The 21,420-nt window shown below is 35.8% G+C and overlaps 1 protein-coding gene and 2 long non-coding RNA genes across 3 annotated transcripts; 1 reads left to right on the forward strand and 2 right to left on the reverse strand.

Moving 5' to 3' along the window:
- Positions 1–2,761: 2,761 nt before the first annotated feature.
- Positions 2,762–5,308, reverse strand: LOC126800147 (uncharacterized). Its single transcript, XR_007672692.1, has 5 exons — positions 4,301–5,308; positions 4,018–4,037; positions 3,551–3,595; positions 2,974–3,050; positions 2,762–2,847 (listed from the first exon to the last, which is right to left on the reverse strand). It is a non-coding gene; the product is annotated as an uncharacterized LOC126800147 (long non-coding RNA).
- Positions 5,309–5,692: 384 nt separating this feature from the next.
- On the reverse strand, positions 5,693–7,648 carry LOC126800148 (uncharacterized). Its single transcript, XR_007672693.1, has 5 exons — positions 7,506–7,648; positions 7,218–7,387; positions 6,367–6,539; positions 6,196–6,226; positions 5,693–6,063 (listed from the first exon to the last, which is right to left on the reverse strand). It is a non-coding gene; the product is annotated as an uncharacterized LOC126800148 (long non-coding RNA).
- A 7,487-nt stretch (positions 7,649–15,135) lies between these two features.
- On the forward strand, positions 15,136–21,253 carry LOC126796983 (eIF-2-alpha kinase GCN2-like). The gene is given in 13 exon segments (XM_050523684.1): positions 15,136–15,154; positions 15,264–15,375; positions 15,459–15,584; positions 15,683–15,791; positions 16,332–16,438; positions 16,522–16,706; positions 16,994–17,139; positions 17,286–17,363; positions 17,365–17,536; positions 18,175–18,457; positions 18,572–18,665; positions 18,753–18,833; positions 19,538–21,253. Coding segments are annotated over 13 exon segments (1,632 nt in total). The 3' UTR covers positions 19,658–21,253.
- Positions 21,254–21,420: the final 167 nt, after the last annotated feature.

Below are 21,420 nucleotides of genomic sequence, written 5' to 3' on the forward strand. Positions count from 1 at the left end.
CATAGAGATGAAATAATGAGGATTGCCATCTATTTTTATCAAAAACGTGAAATAAATGACAGTAACCTATATGCATAGCTTTTTTTTTTTCATTGTAAGATCTTTCCACAATGCCTAAAAATAGTAGAAATGATATCATCACAAAACAGTATAGTAAAGGCCTTCATGAAATGTGATTTATCTTCACTTACTAAATACAACCAAGTTTTTAATACCCCCAATGTTCAGAAATATTACACATGTACTAATGATGCTTCTATATACCTGTGCCATGCTTGCTCATAGATAAAAACTGAACTTTTCACAAGCTTCACCGTAAAAGCCTCTGTTGTTCCATCTACAATACTTCCAAAAGTAAACAACATCTGACAGGCTGAAGCCCATAGTCAAAATAGCAACATACCACTTCGTTGTAAAGCTGACAAGAAAGCTTCGCTCTTTGTGCTTGTGTGGATGATCAGTGGCTTAGCTTGATATTTCACAGAAAAAATGTTGTAGCCATACAAAACAAATAAGGCACATAACGTTTTGCTTGATGAACAGTAACTGAACTGACACAAGGTATAAACACGAGGAAATTAGTTTTCGGTTACAAACAGTGCATAATTTGTCCGAGAAGAAAACCAATCAAATTTTCAGAATGACCACGGGAATGGCTTCATACTCATTTCCGAAAGAGTGACACAATTCCTTAGCAAGGCAATGTATAGAGGTGTGAAATTCTACCTGTACAGAAAAACAATATCCTCAATATCTGTGGTACTGTCAGGCCTCGGTACACTCATAGTGTAAAATAAAATCTTCTTGGACTGAAATCCAAAGAATATGTTAATAATCATTAATCTCACAGTTCATACCTGGAAGTACGAATCAGTTGGATAAACCATAAACCATTACTTTAGGTAAGTAACTCTCGCTGAATAACTCGGTCAAATAGGTGCACATTATAACCTGCAAAAGAATACAAGTCCCAGACAGAGTGACTTATAATTCTCATGATGGCCTAGGTTTGAGATTCAGTCTCATGGCATGATAGAGCCTCAACCTTTGGGGGTGAATCATAGGACCCCCAAGTAGTTTATGGTTCCACCAAGCAGACCAACGCCATCTGCAACAAAATTGAGAATAATTATGGCATACTGAGACAGGCAGACAGCTGAGCTCAGAGGGGATTATCAAAAAAAATATTCGTGTTCGAGATAGGGGAGAGACTAACCTACTGTTAGAGTGCCTTTACCAAATTCATCCACAAAGCAATTAATATCAGTGAGAATGAATACTCTTCTGATACTATTATTGGTATTACAATGCTCCAGAGATATGATAAGTAATTGCATCCTGACAACCACCAAGTAGGTCTAAAGCCATAATATATGTTGAGGAGGTTACCTATTATCACAATATCACTTCGCAACATAATTGGTCGAGTAAGATGTTATTTCCGAGAGCCCTGAATTAACTTTCAGATCTCAGTATTTTCAAAAGCATAAACAAAGCATTTTAGCAGGCAGTAAGAACTGAGGATATTTGCACTGATCTTTTTCCAGGTTGTATCACTACACAATCGTTCCACTTTGACGAATGAAATTAGCCAACCCTAAATTCTCAAAGCCTGCAAGAAACATAAGAGATTGCTTCTTACTCAAATCTTGATAAGTCCAAGAACAAAAGTCGTATACAAAAATGCTCAATTGGCTGACACCCAAAATCAAAACAGAACAACAGGATAATTAGAAAGACCATAACCCCTAAATACCACCAACCCGACAAAAAACAGAACAACCAAAGAGAAGCTTACACAGAACTTAATCAGTGAAAAACCCAGGATAGCTATTCCTAGCTCGATCATGTAACCTCCTCACCCTCTGTCAGTATCAAGTAACCCAGGATAATTAGAAATACCATAACCCCTAAATACCACCAACCCGAAAAAAAAAACAGAACAACCAAATAGAAGCTTCCCGGAACTGAATCAGTGAAAAACCCAGGAGAGATACTCCTAGTTTGATCATGTAACCTCCTCACCCTCTGTCAGTATCAAGTAACCCAGAATAATGAGAAAGACCATAACATCTAAATACCACCAACACAACAAAACACCCTTATCAAGAACACCAATCCAAAAAAAGAAAAACACCAAACCCAAATTTGCATTTCAAACGCAAAAAAAACAAAACAAACAAACAAACAAATTAAAAGCAAAATCACAACCCAAATCCGCGAACAACCCGAAATGAACACCCGCCCTCTCTCATCTTTCATTAAGAATGCGGTTGCCCTCTGTAAAAAATTAAAAAAACAAAAATAAAAACCCAATTTTACTCATCGCCAATTAGATATTTCAAATGCATTGGCTAATAAAACCTTGGAGGAAAAATTACAGCAGCAATATATGGAGTACCTCTTTACAGATAGACAGAACAAAGAATATATTAGCAATGATCAAAAGAACAAAGAGTTAGAACTACCTCGGTAATTATAAGAGGACTTTGGTGCTTAAGCCCATGTCGACCCATAAAGAATAATGCAACCTCAAGTAGCCACACAAAAAATAAAGCAAATTGATATGTTAATTAGATGCACAGATTTCGCACTCAATTAATCCAGAACCCCTTTAGCCTCCATAGGTCTAGATTTGTGGCCATGTATAGCCATTTCAAATTGCTACACCAAATTGAATACCAAATATGATTCAATATACTTCTGTAGTTACATTACATTATAAGAATCATTTACATCTGTTGGAATATGCAGAAACTTTGAGAAATTAAAATAATGACTTGAACAGAGCAGAACTACATGACCAAATGTTTGGGTAAATTTTTCAATCCTCCTTCTTCCTACTTCCTACATAAAAAAAATTAAAATTAAAAAAAAAGACTGATCATAAACATATATGAAAATGAATCACAACATATATCAAACCAACATGAATAGAGAAAAAAAATTGAAAACTTCCAGTACAAAGATCACCTAAAATCAGGTGGCCATGTTGTGTGCTCAGTATATGATCTTTACAATTGCAGGTTAGGAGTTCCACAAACATTCACCTGCAGTCAGTATACAAAATTACATTAGTTTATAAACATATTTACACTAATTTATAGGCCACATTTGAATTGGCACACAAAAGAATCCCTACAGTGCAGAATGAAACAAACTACTACAGTGAACATATGACACATTTCTATGAAGCACATACGCACACGAACGCAAGTTTCTCAATTAAAGACCAACCTGAACTAATAGACCATTGTTTTCAAATAGTAATTTATTTTCTTAGCAACCAAACGGCATAAAACAAAATTCAAAAAGTATATAGCATAGAATCCGAATCAAACACTCACAACTGCATCTAGACCTTAGACAATCCACATTTGGGATTGGAGATGAGGAACCCCTACCTACAATAAAGAAAAAAAAATCAGGGATATGTAAATACTAAATACCTACAACCTCAATAAACTCAAAAATGAAACACTGAAATTATGGGAAAGAATGCTTACAGTTACATGGATAGGGGATCCTTGAGATTTCTTATTACAGGTACCTGCAATTAAGTAATGAAAAATTCGTTGTGATCCAGAGCTGGCACCTGCAATTAATGAATAATTCAAACCTCAGTCACAGTAAAGAAATCCATGACCAATTGCATATCTGGTAATTGCACGTCAACAATTGCATAATGAACTATATAAATGAATCTAAGAAAAGTTGTTTAAGTAGTTTCAAACATGCAACCTGAAATTATTGGCACTAAATCGTTATACCTCGAATCCTCGACATGAAATTTATGTTGAGCCTTTGCAGAATCAAAAATGGTACAACAAACAACATAAGCATGTTTTGAATACAAATTAGAGATATCAAATGGAATCCATCAAACATGCTTTTAACAATATTGTCCATTGTAATGAATTCTATCCGAAACATCAAAGCTTTATATATAAAGCCCATAAGTCAAAACTTACAAAGATAACAACTTAAACTAAGCATTACTTTTGAGTTGAGTATTACCTTCGATTTACTCCCATAAGCTGAAAATTAGGGAAACAAAAAATCCCATTAAAACTTGGTTTATATAAGTCAACCAAACGTAAAATATGTAAAAAGCAAAAACAAAAAAAAAACTTAAACTACTGATCCAATTCTTCTTCTAACTTTCTTCAGTTTAGAATTAAATAGTGTGCAAAACCCTGACCTTCTGAGAGCTCTAAAATTAACTTTCGGACCCCAGTATTTTCACAGCATAAACGAAGCATTTTAGCAGGCAGTAAGAACTGAGAATATTCTCACTAACCTTTTTCCAGGTTGTATCACTACAAAATCATTCAACATTGACGAACGAAATTAGCCACCCCTAAATCTCAAAGCCTGCAAGAAACATAAGAGATTGCTTCTTACTCAAATATTGATAGTTACGAAATATATAATAAATTAGCTGCAAGGTCAGCCAAGGCACAATGAGAGCTGCTCAAAGTTCCAAAGTTCTCATATTTAGCTGCATTAGTGGCACAATGAGAGCTGCTCAAAGTTCCAAACTTCCCATATCTAGCTGCATCAGTCCAGCATATACTGACAGATTCGTATGACCATTTAAGAAAGCCACAAACATGAACTCCATAAATGATATCATAAGAGAATAAAAGATAAATTACAAAAAGACTTTTTTTTAAAAAAGGTGAGGTAAAAATGGGAGTTGATGTAGAAAAAGCGCACCTGGGCACAATTGTATTTGATACAGAGCTTTGTTCTAACAGCTTGTGCACTATGTCTAAAAGTTGTTGTACCAAAATCTCCCATCAGTTAGTTGCACCTCAAGTCATATTCAGTTGTAATCCTGCATAAAAAATAAGGGTATCCTGCAAAGAAGCACATAAGCCACATGCATACAAAGTGATTCAGTGTACACATTAAGTAATATGAGGTTTTTATCGATAACATTATTAAGAAGCTTAAAAGTTTTATCACGGGTTGTCAGCAAACATCGAAAGACAAATTTATGCATAGCATTGTGGATCTCCAAGGACTGACACCCTATATTCAGGCCATCATTTTAAAAGAACGTATTGTTACACTCCACGAGTTTATGACAAACCATTTCCTCCTACCTGACCAAAAAAAAGTAATCAGCATGTCTCTATCATTCCCAAATATATAGAAAAAAACGGATTTAAAGATCAACAGGAAAGAGCCCCAATTCTGGGTTACTTAATACAAGAGAAAATCTTTACAAAACCTTTAACAATGTCATCCCTTAGATTATCCATAAAATCTCCAGGGGATTCTGCAAAAGTGAACGCAGAGTATTTACGTCCTTGATAATATGTTGGCTATCGCTCCTACCTGTTATGAAGACATGAGTTCAGTGATCTTATTCTCTTATGTCTCTGCAATAGAACCTTTCTTTAGGTCTGACATTAGAGAAAAGATCCATCTAAGTCTACAAATTTTCCCACATCCAAGCGATTGCCCACATTCCCAATAGAAGATATTAACAAACAACTGAATTGATTAATACTGAGAATTGAAAGTAATATTGTTCAATTGATGAAACTGAGTTATAAAAGTCAGTAATCTGTGAAGATGAAGCAAGAAACTTAGAATCCAGCTATATAACTTGAAGCACGAATTGTTCAAACAAAATAACCTATTTGGTCAATGTAATTTGTTCTTCTTCTTAATCAGTCCCCTTGTAATGAACAATGAATGATATCTTATTACACTATACCGACGAAGAAAATCCATGATGTGGTTTGAGTGTAGTATCAGTTGATTAATTGATAGATTTAAACTGAGCTAAGACAACTACGATCAATATATCTCTACATGAGGTTTGCAAACAGTCAAGAACAGTTATATGAAGCTTTCCATGTTAATATCCAAAAACAGAACAGAATGCTAGACCACAATTTACACTGGAAACAAACTAAACAAGTGACACTCAAATATTGCAGTAAACTAAAAATTGACAACAAAAGTAGTAATCTCTCTGTTCACATACCAAACTTTAGTGACATCATTAGACGCCAATACATAACAAATACCAGTCCCTTGCTCAATCTGTGACATTTAAGAGGATATCAACATGTCATCAGATAAGAACAATGTATCAGCAATATCAACCAAAATAAAGGTTCACTAACTATCAGAAATATAAGAAATCAGAGCAAAGGTACACAATTGAAAACTTACTCAAATATTCCAATCATGCACTTTATCCATACTGCTTACCATCGAAACGGAACGGTCCAAAGTAAATACAATCGAAATTGGTGACACATAACCAACAAAAAAAGCTATATCAGTAATAGAGAGAAAATGTATATAGATTGAATAAAAAAATAGCTGAAAATATTACTTTACCTCCACCCACCTACAGACCTAAGCTTAATAATGTATCCATTAATCCAATATTGAAGTACATAAATGCCCAAGCAGAATACTTATGTGCAATTATAGCCATGCAACTAGAGAATCAATTCACCAATCAAATCAAATCAAATCCTCACTAATGGAGGATTCTCTGGGTACTCTACCTGTTGAATAAGAATAACTGTAGTGAGAAGTCTATCCCAAAGGACCCAAACCCAAGTGATTTCAGTATCTTAAATAGTGCCTGGTTATACAGGTCAAAGACAATTGAAGACTCAACGTAGTCATATACAGGACAAAGCCAAATGAGACTCAAATAAATAAACAAACTTCACAGTAGGATTCTCAAACAGAATTTGATGGAGGGATAAATAAGTTCATCAAATGTATTGGATTGCTATTGAATCAGATTCCAAATATTGCGAGCAGCCTAGGTGGAACTGAGAATGAAGAAAACAATATAATAACAGAGGCACAACCTAATATCGAAAATGGCTAAATTTCTCTTGATGAAACAATTAGACCAAATTAGAATCCATTTAGGGAAATAAATTTCTTAAAAGTCATCCAGTTCTGTTTAAGATGCAACGTCATAGCAAAGTATATATATGCCGAGGCAGAATACTAAGTAACAAAACAGGCAAGTGGAACAATAACATTGTCTATACTTGTGTGCAATTGTAGCCCTGCAACTAGAGAATCAATTCACCAATCAAATCAAATCCTCACTAATAGGATAAACAAAATCAAATGAAGGCTATGGATCATATAAGGCTGCTAAAAAAACAATTAAGGAAACAACACACCATTATAGTCAACATCAATAGTAAAAAGTCAAGTACCTGAAGAGTATCCAAACTTGACCTCGGGAGGCTTAAAGGGATAAGTCATTAGAGCGACACTTTGTACTGAGTCACCCTGTCCTTGGTTGGTTCCATTGAATATGTCGTCGTCTTCTTCAGGAAACGCAGAGATGCCCGAATCTCCACCCATCTTCTTTCACTCAGAAACCCTAGAAATTTGGGAAAACACCCAAATGATGATTGAAGACATAAAATCAAGATCAGAAACCCTAGGAGTGCCACGCATAATCAATCGAGAAAGCAAAACCCTGAGAAATTCGGACTCACCTCTTGAGAACCGATTGAGAGTCGGCGCCTGAGATTTCTTGGCCGGAGCTGTGCCGCTGGCCCCTGGGATGTTGTCTTGGTTGACAGAAGCCATGGAGAAACCCGAATTGGAGGAAGAGAGAGAAGAGAGGAGAGAGAGAGAGAGAGAGCCGAAGAGTTGGGTCTGTCGTTGGCGTTTCAAATTGAGAGAGAGAGCCGGCGTCGTATCTCTACGAATTTTTTTTTCCGAACGTTGCAATCTTCAACGGCTAGTTTTTTTTTTCTTTGTTAGAAGTGGGCTTTAACAAAGCCCTAACAATTTTACCAAAAAATTTAAAAGCCCTAACAAGGCAACAAGAATTTTTAGTGGGTTAATTTTTCTGTTCTTGTTAATGGTGTTCCTACACCTTCTATTAAACCTATTAGAGGGCTGAGGCAGGGTGATCCCCTCTCACCTATTTATTTATCCTTTGTTTAAAACCTCTCATTAGACATCTTAATGAGCTCACTGCTAGTAGCTAAGTCTCATGTTGGTATTTTTTTTTTTAATACAAGGGAGTCAAAAGACCCAAACAAACAACAAGAAACAAACTAAGTAACATAAGCTACTAATCTAGGTCTAGTAGTTCCACACAAGTCATAAAGGGAAACAATAATAGCTTGCGGGGGAGGCTGCTGAAAAAACTGAACTCCAAAAGCAGAATCAATGTTGGCTTTCGAGAGGATATCAGCAACCATGTTAGTCTCTCTATAACTATGTGATCGAAATCTCACATATAGAGAGCATGTTCTTGAGAAAAACACACTTATTCAACATACTGTAAAGCGGATGGAACTCATCAATACCATTCTTCATCATACTAACCAAAAGCTCAGAATCAGATTCAATGAGAAGAGAGGTGCAGTGTAAGGAGTAAGCCAATTTAAGACCAAGTAACATACCCCAGGCTTCAGCTTCAAGCACATAACCTTTCCCTAAGCTGGCAGAGAAACCAAAAATTCAAACCCTATTAGAATATCTTAAAACACCACAAGCACCAATAAAACCATTTTGGGATCTAGCACCATCAACATTTAGTTTCATCCAACCTGGAGGAAGCTTAGTCCAACAAAGAATCACCAAGATATTTTTATGGTTCTGAGGTTGAATAGAGATAGCATTGGACCATTCTATAGCAGCATTAATGATAATAGAAGTAGGATCTAAAGACATTGTAAACACTGGGTCAAAAAGTTTCTTGCACCACCACTTCCAGATGAACAAACATGTAAATATAAAGACATTAACCCAGTGCAAACCACCATAACAAACAGACTTACAATGAGTATTAGCATCCAACCATCCATTCCAATCCAGAGACCTAGTTCTAGCAATTAAACTAGGACAAATAATATTGCTCCATACCTCTTTAGCAGTTTTGCAGTCCCTAAATAAGTGGAGAAGGTTTTTAGGGTAGTTGGGGCATGTAGAGCAGTTAGTGTTAGTAGTAAAATATTTTTTAGCTCTCTCCACATTAGATAAGATTCTTTCATGGCAGATAAGCCAACAAAAGGTTTTAAGTTTTGGGGGAATAGCAAGCTTCCAAATGTAGTTCCAAGGGAAAGAAATGAGATTATCTTGTTGCATAAGGCACAAATAAGTAGAATTAACAAAAAAAATTCCAGTAGAAGTAGCTCCCCATATGAGTTTATCAGAATCTCCACCATCAAAATTCACCGGAATTTGAACAATTTCATTAATAGTGTCATCATCAAGGACTGAATGCAAGAAATTCAAATCTCATCCATCATCATTCCAGCATTGATTAACATGAGGGAAGAATCAATATTAGAAGCATTTAAAACCCTAGAGCATAAAGGACCAGATCCTAACCAATTATCCTTCCAAAAATTAATACTTTTACCACCACCAATGCTCCATTGCAGGCCTTGAGTTAAGAGTATAATTCCATAAACTACTCCTCTCCAAGTACTAGAACAGCTTGAAGGAGAGACATAATTATCAAAAAATAAAGGCACAACTTTCACATACTTCTTAAAAAGAACATCATACCACAACCCTCTATCATTTGGAAACATCCTCCAACTGAGCACTAACATAGCTTGGTTCATGTGCACAGCTTTCTTCAGACCCAAACCACCATTTACTTTAGGTTTGCTCACCATATCCCAATTGATAGTTTATCCAAGGAATTACATATTGAAACAGGGAGTTTAACCGTTTGCATGGCATAGATAGGCATAGAGGTGGTTACAACTTGAACTAAGACTAACCTCTCAGCAAAATTAAGAGTTTTACTTTTCCACCTAGCTAATTACTGCACACATTCTCCACAGTAGGTTTGTAAGTATACTTAGAAACGGTAGAATAATTAGAGGCATCCCCAAGTAACTTGCTAAATCATCAATGAGAGCAGAGCCACATATTCTACTAATCTTTCTAGCCAATATCCTACTAGTATTGGAAGAATAAAATAGTATAGACTTGCTAAAACTAACCTCCTGAACTGAGAGATCACAAAACACATCCAAGCAGTTCTTGAGCACCCTAGTTTGATCACAGCTGGCTTTAGAAAAAAGAATATGGCCATCTGCAAAAAAAAAAACAAATGAGAAACGGGAGGTCCATAACCAGAAGCTTTAACAGGTTTCCATCTCTTAACATCAACCGCACACTGAATCAAGTGAGATAATTTTTCTATACAAAGGACAAAAAGGTAAGGTGATAGAGGATCACCTTGCCTAATGCCTTTACTAGCAGAAAAATAAGAAGAAAGATCCCCATTGACACAAACCTAGAACCTTGTAGTCAAGACACAACTCATAATCAGCTTAATGAGACTAGCAGGGATGTGAGCTTCAGTAAGGATAGATTTAATAAAACCCCAAATTAGTCAGTCTATCATAAGCTTGCTTTTGAAAGGTCAATCTTACATGCCATGTAACCCTTAGCACTTTTGGAACGCTGGAATTTATGAAGAACCTTTTGAGCAATAATAATATTATCAAATATTTGTCTCCCGGGACAAAACTAGCTTGGTTTGGTCCAATAAGATCAGAAAGATAAGGATGTAACTTGGCAACAATGACTTTAGAGATGATCTTATACATGGTAGAACACAAACTAATAGGCCTAAATAGAGCCATATATTGGGGGCAAGCCACTTTAGGAACAGGGTAATGAGAATGTGGTTCAAACCATTTGGAATAGCACCAGAAGAAAAGGCAGAAGAGACTAAGGCAAAGACCACATTACCAACTAGTTTCCAGTATTTTGAAAAAAGAGAGCAGGAAAACCATCAACCTCAGGGGCTTTAAACTACCAATATTAAAAATAGCTTTGTGCACTTCAGTCATAGAGACATTTCTACTCATCCAACTAGAAGCAGTAGGGTCTAGAGCAAGAAAAATATGAGGGATGAAAAGAATCAATGCACTCAACAGGTTGATAGGTAAATAGAGATTGAAAGAAGGATGCAGCAATGCTTTTCTTACCTTCCATATCAGAGCACATCTTACCATCATGGTCAATAAGACCTTCAATCTTATTCCTTCTTCTTCTAACCAAAGTAGAGAGATGAAAGAACTTAGTATTCCTGTCACCATTCGGCAACCAAGAGATCCTAGACTTTTGTTGCCAAAAACTAGCTTCTTGATCACGCAAATGCTCATATTCCTGAATTAGATCTTTCTCCAAATTAACAAGAAAAAAAGTTATGTTTCCTACAAAGGCTTTTCTGTATACTAGAGATTCTAGCAAACTAGAAATCCAAGAACCAGCATGGTCTCTCAAAACTCCTCCAGCCCCAATCAGACTAGAACTAACAGATCTAGTATCGTCCACATTCAGCTTAATAAAAATGGCAATAGGTTTCTTCCAAGACAACATAGCATATTCAAACATGTAATTAGAATTAATTTTCAGCTGGGTATTCCTCCATACTAAAGCATAATTCCAAATTATCTTTTCAAGACAAGTAGGCATCAGGAAACTAGCATCAAAAACATGCTTGTTTCGCCATTTCCAAATACACCAACAGATAAACACAAACAAAGAATTCCACCTGATGTTGTCTTTTATTGGAAGATGACAATGAAACTGAGCACTGAACCAACAATTCCAATCCAAAGTCACCGTATTTTGAATAGGAGTAGGCATAGTAAAAGCATTCCAAATAGACTTGGATCTAGGGAAATCTCTGAGCATGTGAACCAAGGTCTCATCCTCATTGTGACAAATGAGACATAAAGCATCCTCAGTAAAATTTCTAGCATGATATGCAAATTAGTGAGCTTCTTATGGATCATAGACCACACAAAGGTTTTCAGTTTAGGATGAACATTGAGCTTCCACAAAGCTTTCCACATAGGGTTATGAGCATCATCAAAATCAAAGAAGGAGTTATAAGCAGACTTAACATAACAGGTACCATCAGAAGTCCTGCCCCAAATTCTAACATCATGACCACAATTACCAAAATCATTTAGCATATTAATAATGAGATTCACAACATCTTGAGGAACCATAGAGCACATCAGATCTATATTCCAACCATCATCATTCAGATGCAAGGTCATTAATAGCAGTAGAAGGCAAGACATAGTGAATAAGAGAAGTAGACAACAACCAAAAATCATACCAACACTTTATGCTCATGCCATCATCCACTCTCCATTTCAGATTCATTTTAATCAAACTAACACCATGCATAACCCCTCTCCAAGTACTTGAACAATCAGAGGGAGGCAAATAGCTGTCATCAAATAAAGAACCCTTTTTATCATATTTTGCAGAAAATTTATTAGCCCAAAGACCTTGATCATTTTCGAACATTATTCTCCATCCAACTTTGGCAAGCATGGCTTGATTCATATCAGCAGTCTTCTTGATTTCCAAGCCACCAAGCTGCTTAGGCTGACAAACCTTGTCCTAGTTCACAAGATGAATTTTTTTTCTTATTCTCACAGTCACCCCAAAGAAAATCTCTTTTAAGCTTGTCTAGTCTATCACATAAACTAATGGGAAGCTTAGCGGTCTGCATAGCATGAATGGGAATGGAGGAGGTGACATAATTGATCAAAGTCAACCTACTAGCCATATTAAGCACTTTGCTTTACCAACCAGACAATTGATTCCGCACTTTATCAAAAAGAGAATCATACGTGTGCTTATTGACCCTAGAATGAATAAGAGGCATACCTAAATATTTTCCAAGTCAGCAGTGAGAGGAGAGCCACAAGTCCTGCTAATTAAGGCAGCCAGCTGCTTGCGGGTATTAGGGGAACAAAAAATGGAGGACGTTATGTCTATTATTTCTGTTACTTGTATTCCTAATAAAGACTCTAACGGGAGATATCTTGGTATCAATAATATAGTTTCCTAGAAAGATCCTTTAAATTCTAGAGATATAATTTTGAAGACTAAAAAAAAACTTGCAGGTTGGAAAGCAAATTCACTTACTAAAGCTGGTTGTTTAACTTTACTAAAACTAATATCACATGTATGCCTAATCACTTCTTCTCTTGTTTTAAATGTCCTAATAATGATCTAGCTAGAAAGTTAGGCTCTTGTAGCAGATTTTTTTTCTGAACTCAAATACTAGTCATCTTATTGCGTGGAGTACCATTTGTACTCCTAAGCACCTTGGTGGCTTAGGTATTAGACCTTTTACCCATTTCAATCAAGCTGGTTTGGTTAAATTAGGTTGGAAGATTTTAACGCATTCTAATAATCTTTGGGTGAAAATTATTAAAGCTAAATACCTTGAGAAAAAAAGTTTCTTTAATATTAAAAGGACTGTTGCCAGTTCTGCTATCTGGAAGGGCATCCTAGATTACAGATTTATCCTAAAAGAAGGTATGCACTAGATTCTTGACAATGGTTCTGATATTAATTTATGGCTATTCAATTGGTGCTTGCCGTTTCCTTTGATCAATTTGGTCCCTGAGAATCTTAAAGCTACCCTGAGTCTTAATGAAACTGTCGATACTTATATTCAAAATGGTAGTTGGTATTTGAATAATCTTTCAAATGTTCTACATTAAGAGATTATTGAATTTGTATTTTAATATGATTGAGTGGAAAATGATAACCAAAATACATGAATAATTGTATCCAATTATGCATATATTCATGAGCTGTTAAAGAGGTTCCTGAAGTTTAGCTTCCTTTTGATACACCGTTGAAAAAGTAAGAAAGCAAAATAAAATTGACACCTTAGAATTTCGCATCCTGTTAAAAATTTAATAAGATCCTAATTTTAAACTGAGAATCACCTTTCAATTTAGTAGTACTTTTTTACGCAAAAAAAACAACAGCATATGATTGAAATGTAGCCTACAAAAACAGGAAGGCAATCATCACATTGTTATTGTGAAAGATTCTTAAAACCAAAAATAAAAAAGTAAGAGAAGGTACCTGAATAAATCATTGAAAAGAAGAGGTTTATATGACATTTATCAAACAACATACATGCTTTTGTAGTCGGCCACTTAAATAGAACGTCTCTGAAATTCATATTCCTATACCAAGACATGCACATTGACAACCCCAAACTTGAACATCTGCCAATAATTGTAGCTATGAGGTCAAGTTATAAAACAATGTAGTTTCAAAAAATTGCAGAACATGTAACAAAATACTAATGTGCACACCCCAAATTCTTAAACATACAAATAATTAAGTGAATCCATACCTTTATTTATCAAATAACCTTTGGAGTCAACAAGGCACCAACCCTCTTGTTCTTAGCTAAGAGTTAACTATTATCAAAGTTTCTTATCTTCCTGTCACGCATGGTCGCATGCCGTGTATCCAATATGCAATGTCCATTTTTCCCCTAAACTTACTTTGATCACATTGTCCCTATTTGGTTGTGACATGATTATTATTTGATGCAATTTTGAGAAGCACTATTGCCTTTATTGGTTACATCAACTTATTCGACAATTCATTCCACCAAATAACGAAATTTGGGTAATATAAAACAAAAGACGGGATTGAGATTGTATTTCATATATGACTAACAATTACAATTACATTACAATTAGTGTATAAGAAAGCAAATGCAACACTCTATTCTCATAGAGATAAAAGCACAGTGCTTGTAAAAAGGTAATGTGTTTTGTATAATTTAAAGACTATTTTGCCCTTATTGCTTGGCCACAAGCCCACAAGCACATTATGGATAGAGATTAATCCTTGGAAGACTATTATTATCCTTGGATAAAATTCAAAGATATGAAGAAAGTAATTATCTTGTTTTACTTGTTGGGGTCTGAGTTAGATATGGTGTTCATTACTATATCCTAACTAACTCAGATCCTCAAGTCTCGAAGAAGAATGTTACACAAGTTGACTATGATTCCACTATGGTTCAACTCGTCGGTGTTCGACCATTTTGAGCCTGCGAACTTGTGATTCTACTTCCCGTTCAGATTGGAAAGCAACATCGTGGGGATGAAGTTCTTTTTGAGTTTAATGAGCAACACCGTTTGTTGGTTTTAACCGCCTTAAAAAGAACTTAATATGTGTCATCGCATTATAGGCCTGTGTCAACTAGAGCTGACCAGCCGTGGTTAGCCAAGTTTTTTTGCCACATTTTATTGAACGGCTAATAGCAGCTCTAAGGTATGGAGAGTTGGAGACCAAATGGACCCTCCCCTCGCCGGCACTGAGGACAATACCGTCTTTGCCCTAAGATTTAGAATTGGGTGAGGCAATCTGGTCATTTTGGCATTTTGTAAGGTGGCACTCTGGGGTTTTAAAACAAAGTTGAGCGCCCCCCCCCCCGGCGAAAAAGAAGCGCGGCGGCAAGAAGAAGAAGCCCTTGAAAGACCACGGCGAGGCCTACGACGATAACGAGCTCCTTTCTGAAGAGATCACTGCTCTGTAAACCCCACACTCCACCTTCTTAATTCCTACTTATTCAACTCCTCGTTCTTATGATTCATTCATTATCATCCCATTTTCAGGTGTGCGATTTTCCAAGATGACTGCAAAGTCGTGTCGGGATCACAGCCGCAGATCATCATCAAGCTCCGGCCTCACTCTAAGACATGGGCTACGAGGATCTTGATTGTCTCCGCACTCCTTCTAGTTAGTTCAGCACCCGAGTTTTTTTGTTGTATTGATTTCCAGTTACTGGTTTGAAGTTTTGTTTTCAATCGGAAATTTTTTACATGGTGTGGTTGTTTACTAGGTGCTTACCAGGGTATCCTAACAAGTGTCCTATGTTGCAGATAACTCCCGAGAAAGGATTATCTACAACTGATGCTGATAACCTACTGGCTCTTATCAATGATCAGGTAACTTTTTGATTATTTATTTTCTCAATGATTTATTTGCTTTTGTTGAGAACTTGAGATAGTTGCAGCAACTGTATTTTACGAGAAATAGAGTGGATTAATTTAAGAAATATGTATGTATTATAGGAGAAACAATGCACTTCACCCCAGTAGGCTTGTTGAGCAAAGAATCTTTTATCGACTTTTAGTCCCGGCGTCAGCTGCTCTCGTTAGTTTATTTTGATAACAAAGTGCTGTTTGTTAAGAAAAAGAAATAAATAACTGTTTTTCACTTAGTCTGGGGACGCCACTGCTCTGTCCAAGGAGGTGCTAGCTGCGGCTGTGTTCTGGTACGAGTAAACTCGTATAAGCCCTCTTTGCTTCCTGTTTCTAGTCAATGGGTCTGACTGTGACAATGGAGAGGTCAGCATTTGTAGGTCTTTAGATACTGACTAGGAGGCGTAATGTATTGAATTATTCTCTAGGTTGTGAACACATTTACGTCTCCAGCCCGTGTCTTATATTCACGGTTCTTCTGTCTTTGGTTTTTTTTTAATATAGGCAAATTCCAATGCCCGAGAAGGACGGTTAATGATCTTCAATTTGGTGGAGGCAGCACAGGAATTCCTATCTGAAATTAGTCCACAAGTATTTGAAAGTAACTTGCCGTTGCTGATTGTTCTACTTTTTTTAATCCATTGTTTTTATTGTTCTGTGCTTAACTTTTTCTTTTCTTTTTATGCTTTTGTAGGACATTGCGCCAGGTTTTTGAGTCCTATAGTCATTTTGACAAAGAATTAGCATGGCATTTGTTTCGTCAAACTGTTGAAGGCCTGGCACACATACATGGACAAGGAATCATCCATCGGGACTTAACTCTGAAGAACATATTCTTTGATGCACGTAATGATATTAAAATCGGGGATTTCGGTTTGGGTAAGTTCTATATTTTGTAAATGATCTCATTTAAGACTAGTTTGAGACTACGGTCTCTCAGGCACGTGAAAGAGGTCTTGTGAACTTTCTAATAAAATCTCAAGATTTTTAAAATGTGCTTAAGGAATTGATAAAGCTTACTGAACTCCTTTCTGTGTATAACCATTTGCTGCCATAAAGAATTCACAGAAATTAATTTCTGTTTGCTTAACTTTACGTTCGTATATTTGTTTAATAGAACTTGGAAGATGTATACCCAATCCATAGTGTTTTTCGATTTGTTTCAGCCAAGTTTTTAAAGTTGGAGCAGCTAGATCAAGATCCAAGTCCTGCTGATACCACTGGAGTTTCTCTTGATGGTACTGGTCAAGTTGGTCCATATTTTTACACAGCACCTGAAATTGAGCAAGGGTGGCCAAAGATTGATGAAAAAGTTTATGTTTAATTGTACTTCTCATGTGTTCTTTAATATTTCTAGTATTTATCCAATATGGCATATGCTTGTTGCAATTCAGTTTAAATGTAATCCATTTATTCAAAATAATATCAGGTAAACGTCACTGTCAACTTGGATTGCAGGCTGATATGTACAGCTTGGGAATTCTATTTTTCGAGCTATGGCACCCATTTGGGACTGCAATGGAAAGGCACCTTGTCCCTATCTGACTTGAAACAGAAGGGTGTCCTGCATGCTGCTTGGGTCTCCGAATTTCCGGAGCAAGCATCCTTGTTGCGAAACCTAATGTCCCCAAGTCCGTCAGACCGTCCGTCTGCTACAGAACTCATAAAGCATGCATTTCCCCCACGAATGGAATCTGAGTTGCTCAACAGTAAGTAATTACAATCTTTGTATTTACCATATCTAGTTAATCTAAGTGGATTCCTTTAAAGGAACATTAGATCTCACTTCCACCCCTGACTTAAATGTTCCGTTGATAAGGAAGCTCTGCTCTCTTCATTGTTATGTGTGCAAAATATCATGGCTGTAATTGTCTGACTTAATATAAGGACAAAAAATTATTAAATGCTTTTTACAGTAGCCTGAAAGTCAACAATGATATAGAATGAAATAATCTTATGACAAGATTCCTGTACTATGAATTCTGCTTAAGATTGTTTCCAACACATCACAAATTGGACGTAAGATGTTCAAGTCCAGCTTCACTATAGATGCCTGAAGTAGAGATGATCTAACAGTTATTATTTGTTGATTTCTGTGTAATCATCAGATGGTTAAGACACATTTAATAATAAAATATGTCCTGATTGTATTAGACCATCTATTGGATGGGTGGATACTCATCATGACAATTTTTTTAAAATTATAGGATATGACCCACCATGAGCTTTGAGAAGGATGTTGTAATGTTGTAAGGTGCTATCATGAAATATACTTGTGTTTCTTTCCTGAAATAGTTATATACATTTTCTTTTTATTTGATTGGTTTTTTTTTTTAAATATCATCAGATATTCTACGGACAATGCAAACCTCAGAGGACAGAAATGTATATGATAAAGTTTTGAATGCTATATTTGATGAAGAGATGCTAAGCTTGAAAGACCAGCAACATCATGATGGTAGGTCAAGGTTGGCTGGTAGTGATACTTCAGCAATTCAGTATGCAGATTTATATACCGAGGCTCGTGATTATGTTGTTGAGATCACAAGGGAGGTGTTCAGAAAACACTGTACTAAGCACCTTGAAGTAATACCTATTCGTCTGTTGGATGATTGCCCACATTTTATGAGGTTTTTCTCTAAATTTAAGTCATTGTAGCCAAGCCATGCAAATGTTTGTATGAAAACCTATTTTTCTTGTTGGAGGTGCATAGTCACGCTAATTATGTCATTTTCTATGAGAAGTAACACTGTCAAACTTTTGACCCATGGAGGAGACATGCTTGAACTTTTGCATGAGCTGCGCTTGCATTTTGTTAGTTGGGTGATTTCGAATCAGGTATTAGACTTACAAAACTTAATTTGATTTTGGGTTATAAGATAAGCCTGTAGGCATAACTGGGATGTTTATCAACTTTTCATGTAGAAACCTTCATTCAAAAGATATGAAATTTCATGCGTCTACAGAAGACCAATTGGACATGCATCCCCAAGTCGTTATCTGCAGGTATGCATGCTCCTTCTCCCTTGCATTTATTGGTGAATGCACCACGTGCATAGCACGTCTGGAGTTGAAAAAATTGGTTTGTGGGAGCCAGATTTTAGTTTCATTTGTGGCATACCCAACCACCCACAGGCTAAAGCCTATGGTCCAGCCTGAGAGATCCACATTGCTGAAGTGTGAAATATTATAACATGTGTTTGTAAATTTGTGAAATATTGATCCATATTGTGCAATACCCTCCTCACTTGTAAATTTTTGTAGTCAAGGGTCAAGATTAGTTTGTCATAGTTTTTTAAAAATTGCAACTATGCGGATATGTATCTGAACCCATTCCGGTGCCACGTAACAGCATGGCTTTATCCAATTGGACTCCTTAGCTGTGCAAATATATTCATCTATTTTGTATTTAGCAATTTGTTACATAGTGCATATCACCTCTCTAGAAATAAAATTTTCCATAATTTATGCTATGCTTAGATATATCTGTAATTATATAGTTGGTGTTATAAATTACGAGTTCCAATCCCTTTGCAATTATGCGAGCTTCTGCACAAATTAGATAGATTGTGTAAATTTATTTCACCAATTTATAATTATTATTTGTTCCTATTCTTTTGGCTGTTTACCCTGCCTGTGGATGATTAGAAACAAATTTTCTGACTTCGGGCTGTGTATGCTCTAACTGTACAATATTTATTGTCAAATAGGGTGATTTTGACATTATTGGAGGTGCTTCAGCATTGACAGAAGCAGAAGCGATCAAGGTGATGCATTGTTATATTTATTTCTTCTGTGGTCTGTTGTCTGTATTACATGGTTGGATATAATAAATTTAATCCATAACTGTTTTGTTGGTACATGTGTACACCCATTTTAGAAGATAGAAGATCTCTTTGATCTCCAATGGAAATAATAATAAGCTGTGAAGAAATTTTAATTAAGTAATAAATACTTTTCTGGTAGATTGAAAGTCTGTTCAGGTAAGATTAGGAGTGATTAGTAATTTTAAAAATAGGTAGCATCTGTAGTTTGTGCCCAAATAGATGATCAACACTTTCATCTAGCTACTAAGGGTCTAAGAGGGGTGTCAGGTCTCTCTTTAGGCCTTAGATATTGATTATTGTGATATGTGGTTGGCTGAATTGAAAAAAGAAAGAAAGAAGCATTACTAGTGAAAACAAGAATATGAGCAGCCTTTCAACAAAGCAATGTGCAGAACTTGAACACAGCATCTGTGTAGTAATCTTTAATGCTTATGGTCCTACCACTGAAATGGCATGCCAGGAAACATTCAGATCATAAAGTTCACAATGTGTCAACATGCAATTTAGAAATTCCAGAAAGAAGCATTTACTTTGAGAGAAATTTTTAGATGATAATACCTTGAAAATTCCAGATTTTATAGGATATACAATCTTGGTGAGGGGCTGGTACAATGATGTTGGCGCTGTTGTAATATAGAGTTTTGAGTGACCTCATGAGTAGGAAAACAACTTTTAAACTATTAGGATGAAAATAAAACCTAAACTAATATATACATGTGATCAACCAACTAATACATAAGCAATCATCAAACAAATTACATAAGAACAAAGCCATCGAAATCTATTTTCAATCATGTTCATGCCGTAGGTATCATAGTTCATCTTAAGTTTGATTATGCATCAAGTCCCTACTTGTTTCCTAATACATGGATACATTCGGCTCAACTACTTGTCTTGCTACGAAATCTAACATACCAATTCATCATGCAATTACGTATCACATAGAGAAATCAATATGTTTAAGCACCTATCCAATGTCGAACTTAAGATCATAATCGGTGGAAGAACAAAGAACAAACAACTAATCAACTAGTATCAAAATCGTTTTCAACTTTGAATGATTAACATATGTAACATCAACTACTTGTCTTAATCACACATGCAATATAAGAACACACCGAAAATTAATCAAGAACATAAATAGACAGAAACTCATGGCATAAAACCTAAAATCATTGAATTAAAATCGAAAACCTTAATTCATCATGTCATTCAAAAGTTACAAATATCTCATAGGCAAAAATAAAAATAACTTTAATAAAACCTAAACATAAATCATTTAAGAACAAGAACATAAAAACCCGAAAACTAAACTTGAAGATCATAGAGTTACACTTTATAATAATTCTCCTCCCAACATTTCTTACAAATGTAGCACAAAATCTTCAAGAGTATGGTATTCTAGGCTCCCAAGCTTTGGACAGAAAATATGGTGAAAGGTGGTGAATTCAGATTCTATGGTTCTTGGTGAATGAAAGTGTTTGGGCAGAGCATTGGTTATACTTGTGTGCAAGGTTGATGATATTTTTGTGTGGAAATGAGGTGCTATATAGAGGTAGAAACCCAAGGGAGGCAGGCCACAAAGTCCACAAAGTTGAAACCAAATTGGTTGAGGTTTCTTAGATTTTCTCAATTCGGGAGATCTGACAGTTGTGCCTTGTTGTGGCCATAACTTTCTCTAGAAAATAGATATTGAGCTGATTCCAACGACATTTGAAAATACACTTCCATAGCTTTTCATCCATATATCATGCATTGTCTGAATC

The sequence above is a fragment of the Argentina anserina genome, chromosome 6, assembly GCF_933775445.1.
Source record: "Argentina anserina chromosome 6, drPotAnse1.1, whole genome shotgun sequence".
Taxonomy (NCBI): Eukaryota; Viridiplantae; Streptophyta; class Magnoliopsida; order Rosales; family Rosaceae; genus Argentina; species Argentina anserina.